We start from the raw sequence: 25181 nt of genomic DNA, 5'->3' as shown, positions 1-25181 counted from the left end.
CCTCCTCTGGGTACCAAACCCACAGTGGGCAAGTTCTACACCAGGGCATCCCTTGCCCTTCCCGAGCATCTCAACCTCAGCTGTGTGGCCTTGCAGCAGAGATAACCTGTCCTCTATCCCTGAGGCAGTAGCTACAGCACACCCACCATGGTGACACCCTGACCTTGGCTGGGCACTGTGGGTGCTCCTCTGGCGCTGATCATGCCAAATCCATGTCTGCAGGACAGCTGCTTTCCCAGAGTGTGCAGCACCTCCTAGGACATATATTTTGGCCCATACCAGATGGCCATGATCCAGAACACGACCTGGGTAAAGAGGCCTGAGCCCCTACCACACACCCCTGTGTCTTCCTTTCATTGATGTGCATCCCCAAGGCCTCTCCCCATGAATGGCTTTGGAACAGAACCACACCATGAAGATCCATTCCCCATGCATTTGGCTTCCAAGGATGCCAAAGCACCCCTCAGTAATCCCAAAGACAGCCTGATCCTGATCAGGAGTTTATTGGACTCCTAAAGAGAAGAGGAAGTGCAGCTACAGGAGGTCCAGGCTGCTGTGCAGGCTGGGGGAGCAGAGCCCTCCCTCAACTGTTCCAGGTGAGCAGGCTCCATCCCTCCCAGGCAGGTGTGCACAGCTGGGCTGTGCCAGGAGGGCAGCAGGGGGAGGATGCAGTGAGAGGCCCAAATCCTTGTGGTGTTGCCTCTGAGCCCCTGAGCACCACTGCAGGTTTGCAGTCGCTCACAGCCAGACTACAGTCTCAGGAGCCTGGTGGTCACACCAATGCCTCCTGGAGCCTGAGCAACAACTTTGTTTGGGTCAGGACTCCCACCTCCCTCAAAGGAAAAGCTGCTCCCAACAAAAACATGGCACTGAGGAGGTCTTGGAGCACCTCCTGGCCAGGTGGTGTGGCCAGATATGAGTCAGTGTCCTGACAGAGGCAGCAGCCAGGCTGGATGAGTGGCTAGCTGGGAGCAAGCCCAGCTCTGAAGAGAGCACCAGGGCAGCAAGGAGTCAGCTCAGCCCCCAGGCAGACCCCCCAGTTGGGCACGTGGGTCACAGGGTGACAGATGCAAAGGGGGATGCAGGCAGACCATCAGTCAGGGCTGGATTAGCAAGGTCAGTGAAGGTCAGAGCAGAGGGGCCCAGGATCCCCAGGGCATACCAAGGTTAAGCATTTCCCTGCTGCACAGCCAGCCCCTCCAGTTATCACAGGGTTTTCAGATTTGGGGAAAAGCCCTAAACCCTCTGAAGTTCACCTTACAAAATCCAGGGGCAAGGGATTCCCACCAGCTTCAGAGCCAGACTTCACACCAAGAGTTTTATAAAAGCCAGCCTTTCAGCCAGCAGAGAGTGTTCTGTGATTTAAAAAGAAAAGTGCAATTCAAATGAAGGCTGCTGGGCAATCCCCTGCTTTAACACACACTCCTCCAAACCCATAGCTTTACATAGCAAAATAAGCCTGGAGGCAAGGCGAGGCAAGCCAGGCTTAATTTATTTTTTTTTCCTCAAGGAGAAAAGGACAGTGAAGGCACCTGATACCTCCTATAATTAGAGACAGTTCTTTATCCCTAATGCCACTGCCAGACCACCTATATCCAATTTGGAAGCCAGAAGTATAACCCAGCTTCATTAAATAATCCATCTGGTCCTCCCCTGTTAATTTCCCTACTATTTTTCCACTTTAATGAGCCCAGCTGGGTCAAACTGTGAGCAGTTACTCCTGAGCAGGGGTCAGCCATCCCTCCATTCCACCCCCAAGGAATCTAGTGCACTGAGGGGTCCAAAAACTCTCCAAGTATCAGTTTTCCCAAACAACCTCCTTCCAACCGTGGGTATACTTAGCAACAGCAGTCATTTCAGCAGAGACCCTTGAGACTCCTCCAAGGATCTGGAGAATTCAAGACAGCTGGGGATGGTGGTGGCAAGGAAAAGCCTGGGGCTTGCTGGCACAGCAGAGCCTCTCCCCAGGCAGTGACCATACATGGGCTGCCTGCCCTGCAGCTCCCGGGGAGGGAAGCCCCAGGAGGACAGAAACAGGGGAATTTGGGAAAGGCCAGGTCCAATCTGCCTCCCAGGTGCAGATATCCTGCAGAGCACAGCCCAGGGGACGTGCCTGGCCATGGGTGTAGGAACTGAGGGCAGGAGTTACCTGAAGCCTCTGTAGAGAGCTCTGAGTAACAGACCCTGTGCATACCGGGCTCCCAAGCCCTCCCCATCAAGGCAGGACAACCCAAGCAGCCATCTCTCCAGAGCTCCCCCCAGCTTCCCACTTGTTTGGGAAGGCTCACGCCACAGCAGTTCCCCACACAGCAATTCCAGTTCATGGAAGAGAGCATAACACCAGTCTGGAGTAAGCAGAGCTACACCAGCATCAGCAGGACTTTGCCAGCATGTCTCAATTTGTATGAGGAAACAGAGTAGGCTGTGTTCACATTAATATTTCTGGGACATATTCTAATGCATGCTCCTATATACACTGGGCGCAGTTAAATAGACAATGAACATTGTCTACAGAAACACATCACCAATATTTTTCTCCTGACATCTCCCACTGTGCATTACACCCAGGAGCCTTGGGATTTGCTTTCCTCTATCACAAGATTGGTTGCTCTGACATCCATCATGATTTAGGCTGTCCTTAGAGCCCTGTCCTGCCTCCATCCATCCATGGGTCAGCTCAAAAAGAGCTTTTTCATCAAGGAGAGGCGATCAGGGAGATAAGCTAGCCACAGGGTGAGAAAAGGTAGACCCAAACAGCAAATAAACACTTCCTTCCTCCATTTTGGGAGTAGAAATGACCAGAGTCTAGCAAGTGTTTAAACAGTACAAGGAAAAGCAGGAGAAGTTTAGAGGTGCACATGAAACTATTATTCAAATTGTAAGGGAAAGTAATTCTTCACTTTTTTGAAACAAAGAGGAACGCATTTCTGCTCACTATTTTTGCCATCAATTTTCATATTTCATTAAGATTCTAAAACACAGCTAGAGAGGAAAGGATGTGCCACCCTGCTGTCAGCGTTCACACTCTTTTTAAACAAGGCTGTGAGGGTCTGCGTGCCACAGAACAGACTCCCCCAAACAGCCTTTTATTTAGCTGAAGCTCCAGCAGGAAACAGAAAGGGGAACAAGCTGAGCCAGCCCCACCAGCAGACCCCAGTGGTGGCCCTGCACACACCCGAGTAGCTGCACTCACTGCAGCAGGAGGGGAGCAGGAAGGTTTGCTTGCCCTGGGCCATGCACAGCACCTGCTCCTTGCTGCTGCAGGGTGAGCAGAGCCAGGCAGGAGCAGGGCTGGGAATCACATCCATCCCGGTGCTGAGGAAACCCCTGTGCCCCCCCAGCAGCCAAGGCTTCCCCTTTGTTTCAGCAGCCACTCATGTACAGAGCCTTCCAGCACCTTTTGAAGCTTCCAGTCAAATCTTCAGCCCAGGCTAATTGCTGTCAGGTGTCAGCCGAAGCACTTACTGCAGCCACTGATGACAGCAGATGACACACCTTTCTCCTCTCATTGTCACTCAAGGGCCTTTTTTCCCATCAACATTAGCTGTGCCAGCTCTCAGAAGCCTTGGGGAGAAATGCTAATGTGAGCTTTGAAGCTGGAGGTGAAAAATCAGGCAACCTCCTAAGCTCCCTGGATGCTCAGCCTGAATCCAGTCCAAATCTGAGCACTTCTGGGTGATGCACTTTGGCCAAGCTGATCTATCTGCAGATGTGGTCTTCTTTTAGCCCTCATGGAAAGCTGTCTGTATTCAAGTGAAGAGACCCCAAATTTTACAGTCTCTGCTGATAAAGCAATAAAGCAGAGCAGAGGCACAGGGAGATATATAATTTTACAGCAGCCAGCCTGAAACATTGCCAGGTTAATTCAGCTGGAGACATAGGGGATGCAGCAAGAAATCAGATGTGCCCAGCAAGGAGAGAAGGCAGCTGATCTCCACATCAGAGAGGTCTTAGAGATGGGGCTGATTTAGGCAGCAGAGCAGCTCCAGGTCATCAGACCTCTCACTTGAGGTTTCCTGCTTCTAGAGCTGGGGTTCCCACTCCATCAAACGCTTCCCAAGGGCTTTGAAGTTCAAAGGGGGTGAGACCTTTAGGAAATCTAAGTCCCATCCTAGCTGGAGAAGCTTCTCAAAAGCCTGATGGAATATCTGACCCATTCCAGCCTCATGGATCATCATTGCCCTGGCTGCACATCCTCCTTTCCCTCCATGCCCCCCCAGCTTCCCAGCATCCTGGGACTGGAAGGCAGCCGTGGTGTCCCCAAGCCTCACCTCTCGTTCTCCTCAGGGGATTCATCTCCCACTTGGGTCACTCCTTCTGCACCCTCCTGGCACCCCTCCGAGTCTGACATCTTCTCCCCTGGTTGGCACAGCACCCCACAGACAGCTCCAGCACCAGGGTGCTGCCACTGTTTCGCTTTCCTGTGCTCAGCAGAAGTGAGCTGTGCCGGAAACTTCTTGGGCTGAGGCTTTGGGGGGATGGGAGAGGGCAGAAGGAAGGTAATTTTGGGGCTTTGTTCTGTTCTCTTTCAAAAACCACTGAGACTGATTTAAGATTTTACTTGTCGGCAGCTAAAAATTTGGAAGTCCTTAGCTAACCCAAAAGAAAAGTGGGCGGCATGGACGTCCCCACCATGGCAAGGAAAGGAGTGACCCACTGCCCCCCCAGCTCCCCATGCCACTCTGGTGACAGCCACCATCGCTAAACCACAGCACCCTACCCTGTACCAGCCCCAGGGTGCTGCTGCAGGTGCTGCCAAGGCTCTCCTGACTTTGCACCTCTCAAATCCCACCAGAGCCAAAGGGTCTGCTTCTGCCCTGCAGATGCCACCCCTCTCCCCGCTTCTCAGCTGATGCCATCATGGGCTGAGGCTCTGCAACACCTCCTGGGGTGTTTCTTTGTCTCTTCACCACTGGGGAAGGGCATGAGCATCTGCAGCTTTGGACAGGGACCAACAGCAGAGAGGTCCCCCATGTCCTCAGCACAGCCCCTGCCAAAGCCTCCCCGTCCCACCAGGACTGCCACACTGAAGCAGTCTCTGCTGGTACCATGGCATGAATCAGGGTCTGGCCACCCAGGCAGGCAACACCCACCTCTCCCACCAAAGCTTTATTTACATCACTGCTTGCATGATGCAGCTCTTTGCAAAACTAGAGAGAAATGGGCACCCAGTCAGTGCCCTTGAGCCCAGCAGGGCAGTGGGGACAGCAGGGAGAGGAGGACAGCTGTGGAGACACAGGTGCTTAGGACTCGCCAGCCTCAAACATCTTCTTTCTGCCCTCCATGCCAGACTTCTCCTCAATGTTCTTCCTCCAGTCACCGACATCACGCAGATCCTTCTCCTGGGGGAGGGATGGTTGCATAGATGTGAATGGTGCCATGGTAAAAACCCACCCAGCCCCAGCCCCACACCAGTCCACCCATGGAAACCCCCATGTCAGCTAGAGGAGCCCAGTTCCACCCATGCTACACATCTTTTTAAACTGCACCCTCCTGTTCAACATCATGGGTGCCAGAGAAGGAAGCACTGAGCAGGAAGAAGAGCATTATGGAGAAAGTGTCATTCTCAACCCTGTCTGTCTTACAGGGAGGCGTGAGCCCTGAAGTGGGGGGGCAACTCCTGTTAGGGAAGAAAGGGAGAGGGAAGGCTACCTTCTCAGTGTCCTCCTTCTTCACTTGCTTCAGGTTGGCCCGGAGGTCCATGCAGACCTTGTGCTTGGAGCCCAGCAGGGCGCGCAGCATGGCGTCAGCCGACATGCGCACCCTGCGCAGCGGCGGCCGCTTGAACTTGCCACGCAGGTCAAAGAGCTTCTGACTCAGGTCTTCCAGCTGGGGGGGATGAAATGAGGGTGGGTAGAGAGAGAGGGGTTTGGGTTTTATGAGATGGACCCAAGCAGTGCAGGGAGGCATGAGGAACAGGCTACAGACTCCCCAGAAGGATGGCTCCAGAGGAAACTCACCTCCTTTGTAGTCTTCTGTAGCTTCACCTCTGTGTCATACCTCTCCTCATCCACTGACTCTATCTTGGCATGAAGCTTTTTGCACAGCTCCTGGGAGGAAAGCAAAGAGGGATGTTGACTGCTAGGACCCACACATGATTCCTGTCTCCTGACCACTCTGTCTCTGAAAGCCCTCAGTCCAGAAGGCTAGAGGGGATTGAGGTGAAGAGGAGCTTTTCAGCCAGCTCCTCATCTCCATGCTACTGGCTGCACAGAAATGCTGTCTCAACAAATCATTTAAAACACATCTTTCCTGCCAGCCAGACCCCTTTTGTTTGCAGAGAGACACCACCTGCCTCTCAAACCAGCTGCATGTTCGTCTGGCTCCAGGGTAACAGAGGGTGAGGAGAGGATCAAGGCCAGTCTAGATCCACCAGGCTGACTGATGGAGTCAAATGTTTTCTGCTCCAGCACTGAAAGGGTTAAAGAAGCATGTACCTGCAGTTCCTGCATGGATCCTGGGAGTGACAAAGGAGGGCAATGTTCTGCCAGGTAGTTTTGCTTCTCCACTTCTTTAGCAGCTGCTTCCTTTTCTATTTCAGTGACAGCAAGCTGGAGCATAGCACTCTGGAAGGCAGCAGAGAAGCGTCAGGGCAGGGTGGAAGCAAGGAAGGAGGGTAGGGGGTCATCAGGGGAGTGGGAGTCCTGATGGGGAGGGGAGTTCCCATAAATACCACCATTTCCAAGGAAGGGATAAGGTAGAGACACAGTGAGGAGTGGGGTGGGAGGCCCCTATGCTGTACATCATGGCCTGCTCTAGCAGGCGGAGTGCTGAGAGCTGCTGGCTTGGGCTGGGAGGTGGAAGGTTGGGACACACATGCCACAGCCCCAGCAGTGCCACCCACTTACCTTCAGGTGCTGCCGACGGGCAGTGGCTGCCCTCCTCTTTTTCTGCAAGGGGAAGAAACAAGAGAAAAGAAGGTTATCAGGTGCCCATTCCCCTTTCCACTGCCCTTCCCCATGCAATGCCACACTCCACCAGGGACCTGCAGCCCTGCCAGGGAGATGGATCCATCTTGACACACAGTTTGTCCCCAAACCAGCAGCACTCCAGGAACAGGCTCCCTGCTGAACCCAGCTTTGCTAACCTCAGTTAGCTAAAACCCACAAAGTCCCAGAGAAAGAGATAACAAGGGTGATGAACTGGGAAATATATGTATAAAATATGGCTTCCAACTTGGCTTCTTGGGACTTTTAGCCTTTTCTCTAATTTCCTCTTCACTCAGATGTGTTTTACTTTTACAAAAGTAAAACTCATTAGCTCAAGCTAATGAGCCCATGTCCCTGGGCACACAGGAGCTGTGGGATGTCTTTCTGAGCACTCCAGGGCACATGTCCTTCTGACCCTCTGGTGACAAGGACAGCCAGGCAGGTGAAAACATGAAGGCTGTGTAATTTCCTGGAGCTGGAAAGACCAAGAGATGCTGAAGCAGAGGTTCATCACAGATGGAGGACAGACCCAACCACAGACTGCCCTTTTGTCCTTGCCATGCTGGACCAGCAGCCACAGGACTCCAATTTATAAAAAAACCCCCACAACTTCTGCATTTCAGCTGTTTCCTGAGCATTTCACCCAGAAGACAGGGCATGGCTGAGTTGGGCTGGCCCAGGGGAAACACATCTGACATGCTGAGGGGCGGGGAGTAGAAAGCAGCACTTGGGTGTGGGTTTGTGTTGCTGAGAGGAGGATGTGGATGAGGATGTGCAGAGTGAAATGTAACAAAACCTGACATGTCTCACATATGTAAATGGTGTCAAGGCCCTCCCGACAGGGCTGGAGGGCTCTGCAGATAAAAGGCACCCAGCTCAGAGATGCAGCACACTGTTAACCATCAGATAATCAGATCCCTTGAGGACTGTTAGTCCAGGACTTATTCTCCATCTGAAAACTGGTACCTTAGCAAAGATTGCCCTCCCAGCCTCTTCTGGGAGGTCTGGGTTTGATGGGGAGCAAAAGAACATGTTGGATATCAGCACCATTTTGTGGCATGTCTGTGTGTCCCTGACATCCTCTTTTCTCTCAGTGAGAACAAGCTGGAGATTGTGGTGTGGTGTTGCAGACATATGGGGAGATGCCAAGCAGAAATGAAGGATGGAGCAATTTGCTAAGAGGAAATGTGGAGTGACAAAGCCACAAACAATCCTCCCACACCTTCCCCTGCATTTCTCCAGACACCCCCAGCCCCACCTGGCTTTGCCAGAAGCCAGGGAAAACTTGCTAAGAATGAAACTTCCACCCTGCTCAAACTCCCCAGGATCCAGGTCTCCTTGAACTGCCTTTGTCAGTGCTCAGTGGGTAGAAAATGAAGGGCTGGATGTGGGGAAGGAGGAGAGGATGCCAGGCCAAGGGCGGGATGGTGGATGGATGATGGAGGAGAGGCGGCTCTGGACCACTGCCTTCCCAACACCATCTCGTGGCCAGCTGGGGAAGCAGGAATGGAGGGAAAAAAGCATCCAACTCCAAGCCAGGGGACAAAAAAAAGTCTTTCAAAAGGGATTTTTCTTCTCCTTCAGGTGTTTACCAGGAGGAGTCAGCAAGAAAATAACCATGAGTCTTTCTTCCCCCCCACACACTCAGCAGCTGATTTTCCTGGGGAGGAATGGTGAAGGCAGGACTGCTGCCATAAGCATTGCTAAAGGAAAACCCCAGCAAAACACACTCACCTCTTCACTGTTCAGGAAAAGCAGATGGACAAGGAAAGGAAGGAAGAGAAAGGGGAAAGAGGAAAAAAAGACAGTTAGTTAGCATCCTAACTGGAAACAAGCAGAAAAATCTTAACAAGCATAAAAGCTGGTGAACTTGAACAAAAGTTTTTAAATGCCAACAGTGTATTAGAGACAGAAAAATGGGAACTTACTCAGACATCTTGGTTTAGGTGGTTGTGAGCCTGAAATGAAAACCAAGAGAAAAAGTTTACAATTATTCATGCTTGCGGTCACTTTTTTGTGAGTTTTAAACCCACTTGTTTTTTTTGTGGGTTTAAAAACAAAGCAAGACTCCTCTAGAAAATAAAAAGAGGAACAGGTCCGTTCTTATTTCCCAACTTCACAAATTTTTCATCATATAGGGAACTAGGCTGCAGTTTGTTGATGAGATGCAAACATCTCCTCATAGCAACACAAACCACAGCATCAAGGGACTTCTGGAAAAGACCAAATGGGGTCAAGCCAGAAAAAGAGTGATTGGTGACAGTGATTCCTGTAGGTATGGTTCTTATCTGACCCCCATGAAACCATTTTATTCAATGAGGGAAGAAAAGGCAAAAACTATTTTCAGTTTGCTGCTTTACTTTGCCATTCAACTTTACTTTCACTTCATAAACAAGAAGGGTTCCAAAGCCTGCAAAGAGTTGGAAATGACCCCAGGTGACAAGGGATGCTGCTGCCAGTGTGTGCACTCATCCTCTGGGACAGGAGAGCCTGTTGCAGCAACCTCAGCACAGCTGGAAGTTGTGGTTCAGTTGATACAAGCACAAAAACTTCCCCAGGCAATCCCTTGCATTTGCTTTAAGTGGAAATTTTACACTTACAACACAGTGTATTAGGGAAAAGATGGAAGAGCACCTTTGGTTTACTATAAATGATTTTGACATAAATAGAATATTATTTTTCTATCAGAACAATATCTACGTGCATCTCCCAGGCCTGTCCTTTGCAGAGCAGACAAGGCCCCCAAACGCAGCCTGGGCGGCTCAGTCAGGAGGGGAAGTGTTAATAGGGGCTCATGCCCGAGGCAGGAGGCACAGCTTGCAGAGCCAAGGAAACTTTATCCTGGAAAATGTGCGGGCCCATCACATTACTTCAGAGAGGAGGGGGGGGGAAAGTGCTTCTAAAAATGGCCAGGGAGCCGCAGAAGGAGCTGCAGCTGTCTCCTGGGACGGCCGCCGTGCCGCGGTGCCAGCCCCGTGACTGGGGAGGCGGCGGCGGTGCGGAGCGGGAGCCGCAGGTGGCGGGGCTGCAGCTGGGGCGGCCGGGAGCGGGGCTGTGTTAGCTGGCATCCCTCCCTGCCTGCCCCGCACACAGGAGCGGGGGCTGTGTTAGCTGGCATCCCTCCCTGCCTGCCCCGCACACAGGAACGGGGGCTGTGTTAGCTGGCATCCCTCCCTGCCTGCCCCGCACACACAGGAACGGGGGCTGTGTTAGCTGGCATCCATCCCTGCCCCGCACACACAGGAACGGGGACTGTGTTAGCTGGCATCCCTCCCTGCCTGCCCCGCACACACAGGAACGGGGGCTGTGTTAGCTGGCATCCCTCCCTGCCTGCCCCGCACACACAGGAACGGGGGCTGTGTTAGCTGGCATCCATCCCTGCACCGCACACGCTCCCTCTCCGGCCACAGCGACACTAGGGAGCCCAGGGGACAGCGCCAGACTGCAGCTCGCTGCCCACGATGTGGGCTTTGAATCACCTGCTCTGCAGGGGGGACATCATAAATTTGGATGTGGGTGCCTGTCCGAGGGTGTTTTCGGGCAGGAAGGCACTGCAAGGGCCGGGTAGCGAGCTGGAGGAAGGGGTGTGAGTAGCGAGCACAGCCGAGTCACAGCAGGCAAGGATCCTGAATCCTATGGCCCCGCGGAGGTCAGCGCTAGGCTCCACTTGCCCTCGCCAATCAAACTGAGAGCAGAGCCAGCCAAGGCAGGGGAAAGCATGAAATCAGAAAGAGAAAAGCTCACTGGAAGAGACAGAGCAAACCTTTCCAATGCACAGACCCTCTCCAATAAGCAAAGGATGGAGGAATTGTTATTCGCGCCCCTGTTTCTCCCAGCAGGCCACCTCCACCTGGTATTTATCTCCTTAATACTCGGGTAAGTAAATCTGCTCTCCCATCACTCCCTAAGAGCAAGCTGGGCCGTTAGGAGATACACAAAAAGGCTCACCCAAGTCTGGAGGAAATCAGAGTCGTGCAGGCTGGACGGGATGGACAGACGAGCCGCAGGCAGCTGCCTGAGTAAGGAGGTATAAAAGGGCTTCTCGGGTGGCTCAGCAGAAAATCCACCTTCTCTTTAAGGGCATGGAGACCTCCTCAGACCAATGATGTGCAAGAGTCCGCCGTGCACCTCCCTTGGCTGGGGCAGGCCAGGCCGGCAGGAGAACAGGAGAGGGCAGCCCCCAGGGAAGGAGGGGTGGGGACGAGGAGGAGGAGAACATCTTCTACCCGTGGGATCTGGAGGGGCTGGGGAGGTGGTTTTGCTCAGAAGTGCCAAGCAGGGAGCCTTCCTCTCCCTTCTCCTGCCACCAACCAGTCAAAACAGATATGGCTTCAACTCTGTGGGATGCCCAAGCTCCCTGCACACAGCCATCCATCTGCAAGGCCTCTAATTAAAATTTCCCCTTGGATACACGGTGGCTTATCCATGGACATGGGCATGGCTCAATTTGCCTTCAAGGGCTTGGGAGCAACTCTGCCCTTCAGGAACGAAGACAGGAAAGAGCTTGCACCCCAAATATCCACTGCCAACAGCATAGGCAAGAGCAATCCCTTAATAAGCCATCCAGCACTAGCACGCTTTTTAAACCTCAGTTATTTCCCTCACACATTAAATACCTGTAGCTCTTCCCTGTGTGAAATATTTCAACACAATTCAGTTTTTAAAAAAAAAAAACAAGCTGTGGATCTGCTGCAGGCAGCCTCAAGCCCCAAATCCAGCTGGGGGCTGGGCAGAGGCAGCAATGCATGGGGGAGCAGCCCCATGCTGACAACAAGAAGGGTAATCCCCTCTGTGGGATGACCCAGACCCATATCTCCATGGATCTGAAGGAGAAGCAGGTGGAAACGTGGCTGGAAATATTCCTCAGCCCTTGTCACAGCATATGTAGAGCGTGTGTGTAGGGGATCCCATGGAGACAGGGACCCAAACAGCTCCTGCTCTCCTCCCCCAGGCCAGGCGCTCCCTCCTCTTCCAGCCGGGGCTTTTTAGGCTGATTCAGACATGGCCCTGACAATATTTTGCAGGCGCCTCCCAGACATTATAGAGATAGTGGCAAATCCCTTGCTGCAGGCTTCCTGTTTCACCATGCTCAGCACCACACAAGGGGTGCTGCAGGTGCTATTGGAGGATGAGCAAGTCCTTGGTATGGAGCTGATGTCTCTCAGAGATTTGCCTGGAAAAGCCCCTATCATGGGCAAGGCTGGGCCTGCTTGGACCCACATGTCCCACTTGGGGTATGTCCCTTGGAAATGCTGCAGCTACACATTCTGGCCTCTGCTGGCCCATCAGTCCTCCAGAGAGCAACTCAGCTCTTGGTGGAGGAATCAAAACTGGGGGAGTTCTCCACTAAAAATTCCCCACAGGCAGGGAGTTTCTTCAGCTCTGTGAGAGGAAGGCATCCTGGACCTCCTGGAGTCCAGGCATGCAGCACAGCAAAAGAGATCTGCTCAGAATTTCAAGGGTGTGGTTATCACCTTGTGACAGGAAAGTGTTGGCCTGATATAGTGGAAGAATTAAATTCAAAGAAAGAATCCCATGACCAAACAGGCCAACAGGAGTGTTTGAAAGATACAGGAGGAGTGGATGGTGAGGTGTGGTGAGCATGAGCAGAAGGTCAAGTCTCCAAGCCTGCAGAAGGCTTTCCATGGAGCTGCCTTGCACAGGGGTTAAGCTGGAAGGCAGCTCTCCCAGAAAAAGAAAGAAGCAGCAGACTTAAATGGCATGAGGAAGAAACCCAGTGAGGAAAAGGAAGAACAGAAAAACAAAGTTAGAAGCCATGGCTAACATTAGGAAAGACAGAAGTTTCCAAAGGAATTATTTAAGCGTTTGAGTGATGAAAGAACAAGTTTCTTGCAGAAAAGCTCAATGAAGGCATAAGGAAGCTCCAGGCACATCCTTCAAAGAGGTGTTTGGCTCTGAATATTATGTATTAGTGAGGTAATTAGGCAGGGGCCAGGAATGGATGCACTGTTCATACTTGGGTACTTTCCTATGGAGCATCTGACATTGCTCCTTTCTCTCATTTCCCCCACCTGAGCTAGAGGAATGCACCATCGTTGTGGGCCACCATTCCCAGGGCAGTTCCACCATCCTTGAAGGTCAGACAGAGGGAAGACCTGTCACACACAGGAGATTCTGCACGATGTTTTAGAGACTCAGGTGCAGCTTTTTTGGGCCAGGCTCCTCCACAGAATCACTACGTGTTGGAAGCATGAGGCTGGTGAATCCATGCAAGCTGTTCCTCATGACATTCTCCTACACTTTACACCTTGCCTCCTCTTCGGCATCCCACAAGGATCAAGTGGAAAGGCACTATGACACCAGATGATGCTGTGCCTTATTTCCAAGGATGACACTGTTAGCAAAACACAAGCATGCTACTCCGCAGCAATGGTGATCACAGTAAAAGTTCAGGCAAGATCACTGGGGAAACCTGTATTTGGCTGCCCTTTGCTTTCCCAAAATCACATTGCACCAAAGCCAAGCACATGGCTCCCATCCTGTCCAGGACATACCCACTCCCCTGCAGTGTGTCCCTAAAATGTGTCCCCATTTCTCTGCTTCTGTTGACACCAACCCCCAGGAACTCTACCATCACTTTCACATCTTTGTGCCAGTGCTGTCCTACATCCCACAGCTGCAGTCACCTCATTTGCCCATGCAATGGGATTAAGGTTTTTGGCTGTTCCTGTACAGGGCAGCTGCCAACCAACAGAGCCACCCTGTGTGTTTAGCTCCATGCTGTCTTCCTTGACAGGGAGTGCTTCAGGCACATGATGTTGATGCCCTTAGGCTCCAAACCCACCAGCAGGTCCTGATGACACTCCTCATGTTCAGAAGATACATCACAAACTCATAAGCTGACAGCTGCTTCATGCTGTGTTTGACCATCAGCTACACCATGATGCACATAGGACCCTGGGAGAAGCCATCCCAGCAGTGGATGAGGGCACAATTCCCTTTTTCTGGTGAGACTTTGATGTCCCACAACCAGGGCTACCCCATTCCATGACAGTGCCCATGGAGCAGAGCCCAGATGCCAGCCCTGAGGTGTGAGCAGAGCCCTCTCTGTGGCAGAGGCAGGGAATGGCAGTCAGGCTGCCATTGCTGGTCAGGCAGCTCATGTCAGGGAAGCTGCCACTGCTGAAGCTGCCACTGCTGTTCTGGCACAGCCCTGCCCACTGTTGATGTGCCCCAGGTGGATGCAGGCAATTACCTGAGTGATGATGGGTCCTGTGAAGGGGCAACACACAGGTTTCTGACCAGTGGGTTCCTTGGGATGCGGCTTTTTCTTGTTCCTCCTGAGAGATTTCTTGGAGCTGGCATGTGGTGCAGGGGGCTGAAATTGGGCTCACAACAGCAGCAAAAAGAGGGACAAGTGAAAGGAGAGCTTGGCCTTGAAGGGGAGTTTGCTGGAAAAGGCAGGGGAGGAGCAGGGGTGGGACTGGATCTGTGGGCCTGCATCAGGGACCCCATGTTGTGGACTGCCCCTCTGCTCTCAGCCTCTTCCATCTGCCAAACAGTATTAAAAAAAAGGACTGGTGACACCACAAAAACTCATCTCTGCAGCTGCATGAGTGAGGAGACATGCAGACCAATCTTGCTGAAGCAGCCATTGCCTCCTGCTGAGGGTGCTAAGAAGAGTGACCAGGGTATCTTGCCACGTTGCAGGACCATGAACACCACATCCCCACCCTTCTCTTCATTCACTTCACTTTTATACTCACCAACTTTGGACAAGTGCCTGTAGGAACAGAACAACTCCCTATGGACACACATAAGTACTCACACATGGCTGCTTTCAATATATACATTGGCCTTGAAGAGAAACAAGGCATTTTAATGATCCCTTCCACTCCAAAGGGACACTCTTTGGTGTGGGCTTCCAGAAGAGTTTGCAGCTCACTGCAAAGCTGGAGCCTGGAGGAAGGGCGGCGTTTCAAAATGAAAAGACAAAAGGGTGAAGAGAGGCTTGAGGGAGAGGGCAAAAACCAGAAAGCTGCTCTGGAAGAATTAAGTCCCTTCTGGCCATGGTAGCACACAGGGGCTTCAGTCTCCAGTGAGGGAGAGTCTGTGTTCATAGCCAGGGTTAAGATCACACAGTTCCCAGCACAGCCCTGGGCACAAACCTCACTCCTCTGAGGAGCTTTTCTCACTTCTGCCTTGGACTCTTCCACAGTGTGGCCCTTCCTTCATGACCCCAGGCTGAGTTGGCAGCCCCCTGGAAAGTGAACACCTCTTGAACAGGCACTGGTCCGTGCCCAGGCCTTCAGTATTTAATGTGTACAGGAGGTGATCCCTCTGGAATTTCCACCCAGCCTGCCCCTGGATAGTGTTACCCAAGTGACCCAACACCTGATCACAATCCTTCATATGTATGCACATCCTCAAAGCCTGGTTAAGACCAGGGTATGACCCAGAACGTGTCTGGAGAACAAGCTGAGACCTCTGTGTGCTCAAATTATGAAACACGTCTTTGCTCTCAAAGGTCTTCTAGGCTCTCTGTGCCAAGACAAAGCAGCAGCAAGAACATGGTGATAGTTAAAAAAAAAAAGGCCACAGAGCTCAAGAAAAACTGATAAATCACAAAGCTCTACTCTCCCCAAGGTCAGCAATTGCTCTACCAGTAGCCATGGAAGGAATGATTCCCCAGAATTTATCCATTCCAAGCACACTGGCTTTTTGTAAATGCTGCGTGACCCCAGACACTTGATTTTACGAAAATAACAACTGTCAGCTGCAAAGACTCTTGGCAGCCTCACCTATAGGCACACATTGAGAAAGCCTTGGGAGAACACAGCTGCAAGGAGATGAGCCTATGGAAGTTCTTCTGGAGGTGCTTCTCATTCAGGTCTGGCAATGGAGGGAATGAGCTCAGAGTAGGAGAGGGCTGCACCAGGAAAACTAAACACCAACCCCACTGAGCATCTCTCAAGAGCATCCCCAAAGCAAATTAATTCACAGAGTATCTGGGACATGAATGTTCTTTTACGAAGGCAGACCTGAGTTTAGCACATGTGCAAAAGTTGGGTGTGGTGTGGGATGAGTGCATCCAAAGCAGAGAAACCTCAGCAGAGACCTTTGCAGGTTCGAACACATCCTCTGTCACATCCAGAGTGAACACCAAAGCCAAGTGTTTTAACTGGACTGTCTTCAGTGAAAACCATGATTCAGGCTTCTATGTTTAAACTGCTCTGACTTGTATGTAAAAGTTAAGAGGAAAATGCTCTCTATCCAGGGCAAAAGCAGATGCCAGCTGGGCTGGTTTCCACAAGAGACAGGCACCTCTTTCATGGGCTCTTCACTGGCTCTTCCAAGGGGCCAGTGTTTCTTTCACTAAATCAGCAATGACTGATTCACAACTCAGAGTGCCTGTTTCCCACAGAGAGCTTTCCAGGCCAGACAAGGACATCTGGAATGTCCATGTTCATGGGCAGGGTGATGAAACACTTGTTTGCAAACCCACCATCTTCCCAGATGCTGCTCACAGAACGTAAAATACGACATGGGTTGGGTTGTTTGCAGGTCAAGGCCTCTTTTCAGCTGAAGTTAAACTTCTCTTCCTCACCGACTCTGTTTGTTTTTGCAACTGAGTGGCAATAAGTGCATGCCTGGAGGGGTTTCATCACCTCTCTGTGAAGTCAGCAAAGCTGGTTGAGAAATTCCCATCTTGTTGACATGCAACAAGCCATCACTGATGGGTACCCATTCACCCATTTGGAACACCAAACTTCTTCAGGGAATACTTTTTGCCCAGCAGCATGACAGCTATGAAATCGTCATGCTGCTTCTCCTTTGGTTCCATCCGGCCTAGACCTGAAATCTGGAGAAATGAGAAGTCTGTTTTTTCCTGGTCTGCCCACAAAGTTTAAATTGGAACTTTAGGAAGCACCTCTGTGCACCCATTATTGTTCCTGCTTCTCAGACTGGACTGTCTGGGGCTTCTAGCCCTCCCTTCCTGCCCATGCAGGGCAAGGTGCATTGAGATGTAAAGCGGTCCAAACAATATTTCTGTATCCAGAAGCAAAACAAGCCCAACCTGGGGCAGGAACAGTCCCAGATACAAGAACCCCAGCAGCAGTCAGAGCAGGGGAAAGGGTCTGAGAAAAGGGAGGAGAAAAAAGGGGGAGAAAAAGGCAGGAGAAAGAGGATAGAGAAAGGAAACTAGGGATAAGGAGCTGGGGCTTTTAAAAAATAAGCCCATGCATGACATTTTGCCCATAAAATTGCAAGGCATAACGATGCTAGCTAAGGAATATTTATAAAGCAGGCATGCTTGCTCCTAGTGAGAAGAGCTTAGATACTCTCCAGCTCTCAAAAACTCTCAGACTAGCCAAAAATCTGTGGCTGGAGGACAGCCAGCCCATACCCAGGCCGAATGATGACAGCCCGTAATGATTTTTGTCTCACTGCAGACGACTGGTGACAAGCACATACGAGGCTCAGCCTTCTCCTTGTGCAGCCCTCCCATTTGATTTCCTTGAGTGCAGGGACAAATAACAAAAAAATCACTGAATGAGGGAATAATTAATTTTGGAGGGGCTGCTGGAGGTCAGAAGCCTTGGATCTGGATGTAAATAATTGAGATTATAAATCTTAATAACAAACACTTCCATTTTCAGTGCTTCTTGTGTCTTTTAAGACCTCTGCTTGGCCCAAGCCCTGATTTTTGCCCTGCCATGCTGCTAATTAAATGCAGAGAGAGGAACTCCTCAGCCACTACCTGGGCACCTTGGATGGACTGGATGCCTGCTTTTGCCCCCCTTAACCACCAGCAAAACCCTCTTTGCCCCTGTGGTGCAGGATCAGGCAAGGGCTGGCTCCTGCCTCCTGGCAAAAGCCCCTCAGACACCTCCAGCATTGCCACACGGCTACCAAGGGGCTGTGCAGCCATGGGAAGGGGCTCGCACAGCATCGCTGCTTTCTCTCCCTATTGAACACGGGCTGCATCTCCAGAAGAAGAAATCGTGGCTGGTGAGGCTCCAATGGGGCCACGGACCCGATGACACAGAGACCCAGCTCAGAGCACGTCCTGCCCTGCCCTCTAGATGCAGGCACGGGAATGCAGCACAGACAGAAGCTGAGGAGGAGCTGGTTTCCCCCCTCCTTTACTTCTCTTCTTGCCTCATCTTCCACCCTCCAAAGTGCAGGAGGAGCATTGGTGAGGCAGAAGATGCTCAGACATCTGGCTTTGATCGATGAGGGACAGCCACCCCTGCCAAGGCCACAGGGAGGTGAAACGGAGGTGGCTTGCACACGAGACAGAGCTGTCTGCCTTCCTGCAAGCAGGCTCCCGAGCAGGCTGTGTTCATTTGGGGTGAAATAAGGCATGAAATGAAGCCCAGATCCACCAGCCCTGCTTCAAACAGCTGCCAGCAGATACTAAGAGGATCCTGCCAGAGGAGGAGAGTGCTCAAAGCCGTGCTGTAAGCACTCAAGGCTTACTGAGAAGGAGAAATGATGACAGAGGGGAAAAGCAGCCTTGGCGGTGCATTAAAAACTGGAGCTGGGTGGAGAACATCCCCACCTGCTCGCCTCTCCCTCCTGAACAAACAACTCGGTTTGCTGAGATTTACTGCACAAAGGCTCTCTCCAGGTTGCCCCGAGCCAGCCCAGCTGGGTGCTCACTCCCACGTTCCCTGGCCTTTCCCCTAAAAGCACCACGGGCTCCCCTCTCCAGCCCTGCTCACCCAGCACTGCGCTGCCGATCCGGGCACCGAGCAAGGCCAGAGCTGGAGAGACAAGGGGCAGGCACTGGTGTGGGGAGTAAGTAATGGTTCTCAAGGAGGGGCTGTCTCTGCACCTCCTTCAACTGCATCTGTTTTGGGACTAATATGCACATATTTTTATGCCCAGCTCTGTAAATTATGCAGTGAACCTCAAGGCTATGACTTCAAAATAGGGGGACTGGAAAAAGCACACATACACACACGCAAAAAAATAAGAACTGCCTGTTCCAAAAGCCATTTCTGGATGCTGCATGGCCCTAAATCACCACAACAGCATCACCAAAAACCAACCTGGCAATAGATTTGGAACCTCAAACCCAATTCAGAGATGTTCCCTTCTGCACAGCCTGTTCTAGGCTGATTCTAATGTTGAGACTGAAGGCTGAGGCTTTAAAACATCCCTTTACAAGTCTTTCTCAGGTGACTGATTTCCTCCTCCATCTCATTAGCGGCTGCCAGCAGATGCTGTTTCCCCAGCAGAAGCCACACTTCACTTGTTACAGTCATCTCCAAACCACCCTGTCATTTCTCCCCTCCTCATGGCCACAGCGAAGCCTGGAGAATATTCATCAGGAGGCAGACACAGCAGCAGCTTTTTATGGTTAAGCTCAGGTCATTAATCTCTATCGAGACTTTTCATAATCTTCCTCAGCTTCGTGTTTGTTTAACTGTTGGATAGTTGCTCTGTGGAGCTCTGGGTAATCACAGATTAAGTGCTTTTTAATATTAATAGCTTTTCATTAATGTGCCAGGCTCTCTCCCCTCCAGAGTCCAGGCAATAACTATTAGCACTGAGCCTGCAGCTCCCTGTGGTGAAAAGGACTTTTTTCTTTGGGGCCAAAATTCCACAGCATGAGCACAGATCTTGTGTTCTGCGGCTGCTTTGTAGCAGAAGGATTTTAGAACAGGAACAATTCCCAGTGCAGGGAGCTTCCTCCTGCAGATGGCTCAGAGAAGCTGCTCTGGAGTCACCCCAAAGTGCAGCATGCTCAAGGGCATGTAGCAGCACCGCTTCAATGCCCTCATCCTTCTAGGAGAGATCTTTGCTTACATAGCCCCAACACCAAGGCCCCACAAAGCAGGGTGGGGCAGGACATGTGGCCACAAAAAACCTCCCAGATTAAACATGAAACCTGCCCAGAAGTGACGTGAGGCTGCAAGCCAGCCTTTCCCAGGGTGGTGTGATGACAGTATGAAAGCAAGAGCCCCAGCCCCTCCACCCTGGCAGGGCCTCCAGGTGCCAGAGGTGCAAACCTTGCTGTGCCACTCATGTAGGACCATGTAAGGCAAAAGGAGCTGACACTGTGCACCTTCATCCATGTGGTAACAGGGCTGGCCACTGGTGAGTGCCAGAGCCCAAGTCACATCTTAGTGTGCACAAATCATCATGGGCTGAGAACGGGCTAAGTGTGGAGCCACACTGCTTCTCATTTAGCCTGTACCAGGACACAGAGCACACACTGCAGAGGCACTAAAGAGCTAGTCCAACATCTCCAACACCTTCCTCATCCACCTGTATTCCTTCTCTCAAGCCTCTTACATTCTTCAATATCTTGGTCTTGTTTAAAAGCCTTCACAGGAAACATGAACACACTTCTTGCCAAGTTATTCACCTCTAAAGAAACTTCCTACCCATGCCACCAGCATGTTAACCCTCTGCTTTATAAATATCAATGGACTCTGTTTTGCATGAGCCTGAAGCTCTGTGTATTTCCCCTCCAGCCCAAGAGCAGTTGGGATGAGCTGGCTCAGGCACCCATGACATCCCCTCTAGCACCCTCTGCTCCATGTCCAGCCCTCCCCTGGGATGCTGAGCTGCCCTGTCCCAGGTGTAACACACAGCACAAGCTGCACCAGCAGCCAGATCATCTCCTGGCCAGAAGGAGTCCCAGTCCCCTCTTTGCTGACGATGAGCTGGGACCAACATGTCCAGGGCTTGCTGAGCAGAAGCCCCTCACTCCTCCACAAGCCCACCATCCTGCTCCCTGGCTGGAGGAGGAGACCCCCACTATCTGGAGTGCAGGGGCAGCTTGAGGTGGGACTTCAGTGCCAGGGCTTTGTCCACCACCTCTGGGGGCTGCAGGATGTGCCACTGGGCCAGGGGCCGGCGGGGGTTGGACAGCATGTCGGACCAGTGCCGCAGCTGGTTGCCCGTGGCTCGGCAGCCCAGGAGGAGTTTGCCAATGGGCTCATTCTTGGTCACTTTGTCATGATCCCAGACGGAGATGACCACGTCCACATTCTGGGGGGGGACACAAGAAAGAGGGTCAGTGGGAAGAGGTTTGCTGCAGTGGGGACCTGCTCAGCCCCGGGCACTTCAGGGAAACCCACCTGGATCTGACTGAAAGGCACCTCAAAAACAAACACTTCGTTGAAGTAAGGGCTTAAGGTGTTTTTCTTCACACTTGTCCTTTTTTTTTTCCATTTCTTCCTGTTCAGTATGAGATGCACCTTGACAAAAGGATCTGAAGAGAGAGAGGGCACACCTGGCACAAGTGGCAGTTTTTGACTGAGGAACTCAGCCACTAAACAGCTTTCCTCAGCCATTCCCAAGGAGACCATGGCATCCCACTTGTCACTCCTCATGGTGACACAGCCACCTCAGAGCTCGCTTCCTCCTGCCAAGCTCCCTGTACAATCCAGCCATGACATCTCCTCCTAGGAGACACCTCCAGTAGTGCTCAAAGCTGGAGTATTTGTGCTGGGAGTCAGCCAAGGGCTGAATATGGTGGTCGCAGCAGGAAGCAGGTCTTAACACCAAGAGTTTTCAAGGCTTTGCAGCTCTAGGTGCCACCATTGAGGTCTGGGCAGGAATAGGAAGGTCTGAGCACAAGCAGCCCCCACTGACCTGAGAGTCCATCAGAGTCCATCCGCTTCAGCTGCCTGGCTTCCAGGATGAGCACGGTCAGCTTGCCGGTGCTGGGGACGTAGCGCAGCGAGAAGCAGATCTCACCCAGATGCTCCTCCTGATGGAGAGATGCCAGTAATTAGTGCCAGGCAAAGGAGCCAGCTCACCTGAGGCTGGAGTACCCGGCTGGCCCCAGGTTTCCTGAGTCTCCCCCACTCTCGAGCTTGCCCCTAAGGGCTTACTTCCTGGGGAGATGGCAAGCCAAGCAACAGCACATCCTTCCCAGCAGTTTCCCACCCACCAGGACCAACCTCCACTTTACTGGCCACTGCCAGGTCACTCCACTGCTCGATGACATGCTGCAGGTCGACACTGGCCAGGGGCAGCCGGACCTCACCAATGATGTCATGCTTGGAAAAGCGATTGAAGTCATAGATCTGCATCACCAGTGTGGATTCAGACACCTCAGCCTGGGGTACCTGCAGGGGAGGACCCAAAAGCCTGGACTCACTCCTCAGTGGTGGCCCTGTCCCATAAGGGTATTCCTCTCTCACATTCCTGGTCCTGACTGTGCAAGCATCTCCTAGAATTGAGAGGCTTTTGCCCAGGGAGCAGTGTCTATGCAACACTCTTGATGGGACCAGAAAAACATCACTGGCTTTGGTTTGTACCTGGAAAGTGAAGCTCTCGTTGAAGATGGGGTTCAGGGTTTTGCGGTAAACCTTGGTCTCATATCTCTTCTTCCTATCAGACGTTAGGTAGACAATCACATACGGGTCAGATGTGCCTCCGCTGTCCATGGCCTTCAGCTCAACTGCCTGCTTCACACCAACCTTCAGCTGGAGAGGAGTGAGGACAAGGTCAGCGGGTGGAGAAGGATGGGGTCAGGCAGCTCAGTGGGGGCTCAATGGGAAGTGAGTGCAACACTGAGGAACGCCTTGACACCATGCAGGCCTGAGAGCTAGTGGGCTGCCGGCAGGTGAGAGAGGGCATGTTCACCTCAGTGGGCAGCAAAGAGTGGCCATGCAAGAGCATGGCTTTTTCCCTGCTGTGCCACGGCCATGAGCATCCCCACCTCCTGCATGCGGAAGTTGTACTCCAGGGAGTACTGTAGCTTTCCTCGTCGCTTCTGCTCTACTGCCTGCTCCAGGTCCTCCATCTCAGGCTGCACCTGTGGCAGAGAGCAACACTCAGCCATGTCCCTGCCATGCTGTGCTCCCACCATGCCTGGGGCCGGGCAGTGCAGCAGCAAACACCTCAGGGGGAGGGAGGGAGAGGAGATTGAGGGGAAGGCAGAACGCACAAGGTTGATCGTCGTGGGGTTGCTGACGGTGCACAAGCCGATTCTCTCCTTCTTCTTGGGCTTCTTCTTGGTACAGCAACACTTGATGATGCAGATGAGGAAGAGGAGGAGGAGAATGGTCCCTGCCACAGCCATGGTGATGAGAGCCCATTTGGGTACTGGTGCGATGTTCAGGGAGTGGAGTTGGATAGAAGAGTTAAAACCAAGCAAAACATACAGAGTACATTTAAACCTCTTCCTGGTCCTTCAACATTAAGGAGTTGTACTTTCAAAATTGCCCCTAGAATCCTAGACAGGCCCATGCAGGGAGACTGAGACTGAAAACCATTCCCCAAATGGGTAGCAAAGATACCCTCTGCTCCTGAGGCAGTGTGGTACTACTCTGCAGTAATACCTCCCTGATGGAGCCCACTAGAAAATGGAATTTGAAGGGAGGATGAAATGAATACCCAGCCTCAGACTCCAGCAGCCCCAGCAGGTAATGCTGCCTGGGAGAGGAGGGCAAGAGACGCTGTACTCACATGGAATCCAGCTAAGCCAGCTGTCCAGGGAGCCTGGCCAAGCTGTGGTGGTGATGCTGGTGTGTGGGGAGGCTGTAGTCCTGCCCTTCCTGGCTGCCACTGCCATGGCTAATCTGGGGTGACCTGGGAACACAGGCAAAATTAGCAGGGTGGGGATTTCCTCTCCAGCAGCACATGTGCTGTCCATAGCCCAGGGCTCTAATGAGAACAAACACAATTAAAATATAGAGCTCAGGGTAAGCGATTAGAGCTTGGCCACATTGACAATGAGATGTGAAATGGAGCAGGAGGGAGCTGCGGGCAGGGAGGGCTCTGCGCCAGCCGGCCCCTCCCATGCAGCCTTCTCCTTCATATCCTTGCAATTCTGCCTGCTGAAAGCAGAGAGATTGGGGCTCCAGGGCGCTTTGAGAAGAGGAATCACTTGGCTGCAGGGAACAAAAGCCAAGAGCTGTTTTGTGCTGGCTCCTCCCTGGCCAGGCACAGTGAGCTGAAGGGTTTGCTCAGCTCCAGGAGAGCCCCATCATTAGCTAACACCCCTTTTTGGCTATTTTCCCTAAGGTAAGGTTGGCTCCTGGGCTTGCAGGAGCTGGTGGCGGTGCTGTCACCGGGCTGGGGCCACATCAGCTCAGAAACTTTCTGTGAGCTCGGCCTGTGCACATGGCAACGCTGACACAGCCTCAGGGAAGGCTTCAAATTTAAAGCAGGATGGTTTTACAGCATTGCTTTCCCCATGGCAGAGCTCTTATTCTAGCATGAACACTTCCTCATAACCAAATTCCTTTCGCGTCAGCGGGACAGGTGCGCCCGGAGCGGTGCTGCGCGGTGAGCAGCGGGTCTGCGGCCACCACGACACGGGTGGCACCCAGCCCTGGTGCCCGGGCTGGCAGCTCTGTGCCAGGGGCTGCCCAGCCTCCTGCCCGGCCTGGGTCCTGCTCAAGCAGCCAACTCCACCTCGCTCTGCCCATCCCAAGGTACTCCTTGAATGGGGATCTTCCCTGGGAGCAGGAAACCACACCTGCAGTTCCCTTCACTGAGCCTGCAAAGCCATCCCAAGGTGCTCCTTGCATGGGGATCCTCCCTGGGAGCAGGGAGCCACATCTGCAGTTCCCTTTGCTGATCCTGCAAAGCCAGCAAGCACCCTTTCTTTTTCCAGCAGTGTGCTTTGCTGCATGTGGGTATGGGGCTGGACAGACGTGGGAATTACTGTCACCCCTGTGCTGTCATTGCTGGGACAATGAGGAGCAGGTTAAATGACTCGTCCAGGGCCACCAGGGACTTCTGTGTCATTGGACACCCGCAGCATTGCTCAGATATTTTAGAGGTGCCAGGCTGCAGCTTTGGAGTGAAGGGTGGACAGGACAGCACAGGCAAGCAGGCATCTGCCCAACACACAATTAAAAGTGCCAGTGCATTCTGTCCGCCACAGGCTGTGTCACATTAGTCTAACACTGACCCTGGTTTAAAAAAACCTTTATCCCAACCCCAAAGAATGAACTGAGCTACCGTTTTGGGAATGATGGGGACAGCCCTGCTGCAGTCTGGCACCGGAGGCAAAGTCTCAGTGGGCAGTCTGCTGGGAGCATCGAGCATCCATGTTCCTGGAAAAGGGGCTGGGGGAACCCTGACTCTCACTCCCACCCTGAGCTGATGGGGTTCCCAAATCCAGACTTACCCACAGGTGTCCTTCGCAGCGTCAGCCGGCCCTCCCTGCTGCCCAGGCTCCAGTCAAGCCAGCACATGTGGCAGGGACATGCTGTGGGTGAGATGGGAGCCCAGCGGGCACGCAGTTGAGGGTGCAGAAGGGATGGTGGCTACACTGCACAGCCCAAACAGGAAAGTCTGCTTTGCCAG

General features: G+C 52.4%; 3 protein-coding genes across 3 annotated transcripts in view; all 3 read right to left on the bottom strand.

The window, feature by feature from the left end:
- The window catches only part of LSP1 (lymphocyte specific protein 1), a 48332-nt gene extending 43893 nt beyond the window's left edge, over positions 1–4439 (bottom strand). The window contains exon 1 of the mRNA XM_064714842.1: positions 4272–4439. Coding sequence (XP_064570912.1) covers positions 4272–4351 — 80 coding nt within the window. The 5' untranslated portion in view covers positions 4352–4439. The remainder of the gene's footprint in view (positions 1–4271) is intronic.
- A 797-nt stretch (positions 4440–5236) lies between these two features.
- TNNI2 (troponin I2, fast skeletal type) lies at positions 5237–16734 on the bottom strand. The gene is made up of 7 exons (XM_064714909.1): positions 16643–16734; positions 10878–11001; positions 6849–6890; positions 6438–6566; positions 5961–6050; positions 5653–5829; positions 5237–5342 (listed from the first exon to the last, which is right to left on the bottom strand). Exons 1-7 carry the CDS (start codon positions 16732–16734, stop codon positions 5244–5246), a joined length of 753 nt encoding a protein of 250 aa, XP_064570979.1. The 3' UTR covers positions 5237–5243.
- Positions 16735–20666: 3932 nt separating this feature from the next.
- On the bottom strand, positions 20667–23436 carry SYT8 (synaptotagmin 8). Its single transcript, XM_064714553.1, has 8 exons — positions 23331–23436; positions 22810–22967; positions 22582–22677; positions 22178–22345; positions 21818–21985; positions 21507–21624; positions 20990–21123; positions 20667–20900 (listed from the first exon to the last, which is right to left on the bottom strand). Exons 1-8 carry the CDS (start codon positions 23434–23436, stop codon positions 20667–20669), a joined length of 1182 nt encoding a protein of 393 aa, XP_064570623.1.
- Positions 23437–25181: the final 1745 nt, after the last annotated feature.

Source organism: Zonotrichia leucophrys, chromosome 5 (assembly GCF_028769735.1).
Source record: "Zonotrichia leucophrys gambelii isolate GWCS_2022_RI chromosome 5, RI_Zleu_2.0, whole genome shotgun sequence".
Taxonomy (NCBI): Eukaryota; Metazoa; Chordata; class Aves; order Passeriformes; family Passerellidae; genus Zonotrichia; species Zonotrichia leucophrys.
The sequence above is the reverse complement of the archived record's forward strand: the minus strand, read 5'-3'. Positions and strand labels throughout refer to the sequence as shown.

Coding starts and splice junctions, on each gene's coding strand:
- TNNI2 (XM_064714909.1), bottom strand. CDS start 16,734: ATGGAACCAAAGGAGAAGCAGCATGACGATTTCATAGCTGTCATGCTG. Junction 6,567..6,848: donor CCCGTCGGCAGCACCTGAAG/GTAAGTGGGTGG, acceptor GCTGCCTTCCAG/AGTGCTATGCTCCAGCTTGC. Junction 5,343..5,652: donor AGAAGGAGGACACTGAGAAG/GTAGCCTTCCCT, acceptor TCCCTCCCCCAG/GAGAAGGATCTGCGTGATGT.
- SYT8 (XM_064714553.1), bottom strand. CDS start 23,436: ATGGCAGTGGCAGCCAGGAAGGGCAGGACTACAGCCTCCCCACACACC. Junction 21,124..21,506: donor GGACTCTGATGGACTCTCAG/GTCAGTGGGGGC, acceptor CTCTCTCTTCAG/ATCCTTTTGTCAAGGTGCAT. Junction 20,901..20,989: donor TGCCTTTCAGTCAGATCCAG/GTGGGTTTCCCT, acceptor GTCCCCCCCCAG/AATGTGGACGTGGTCATCTC.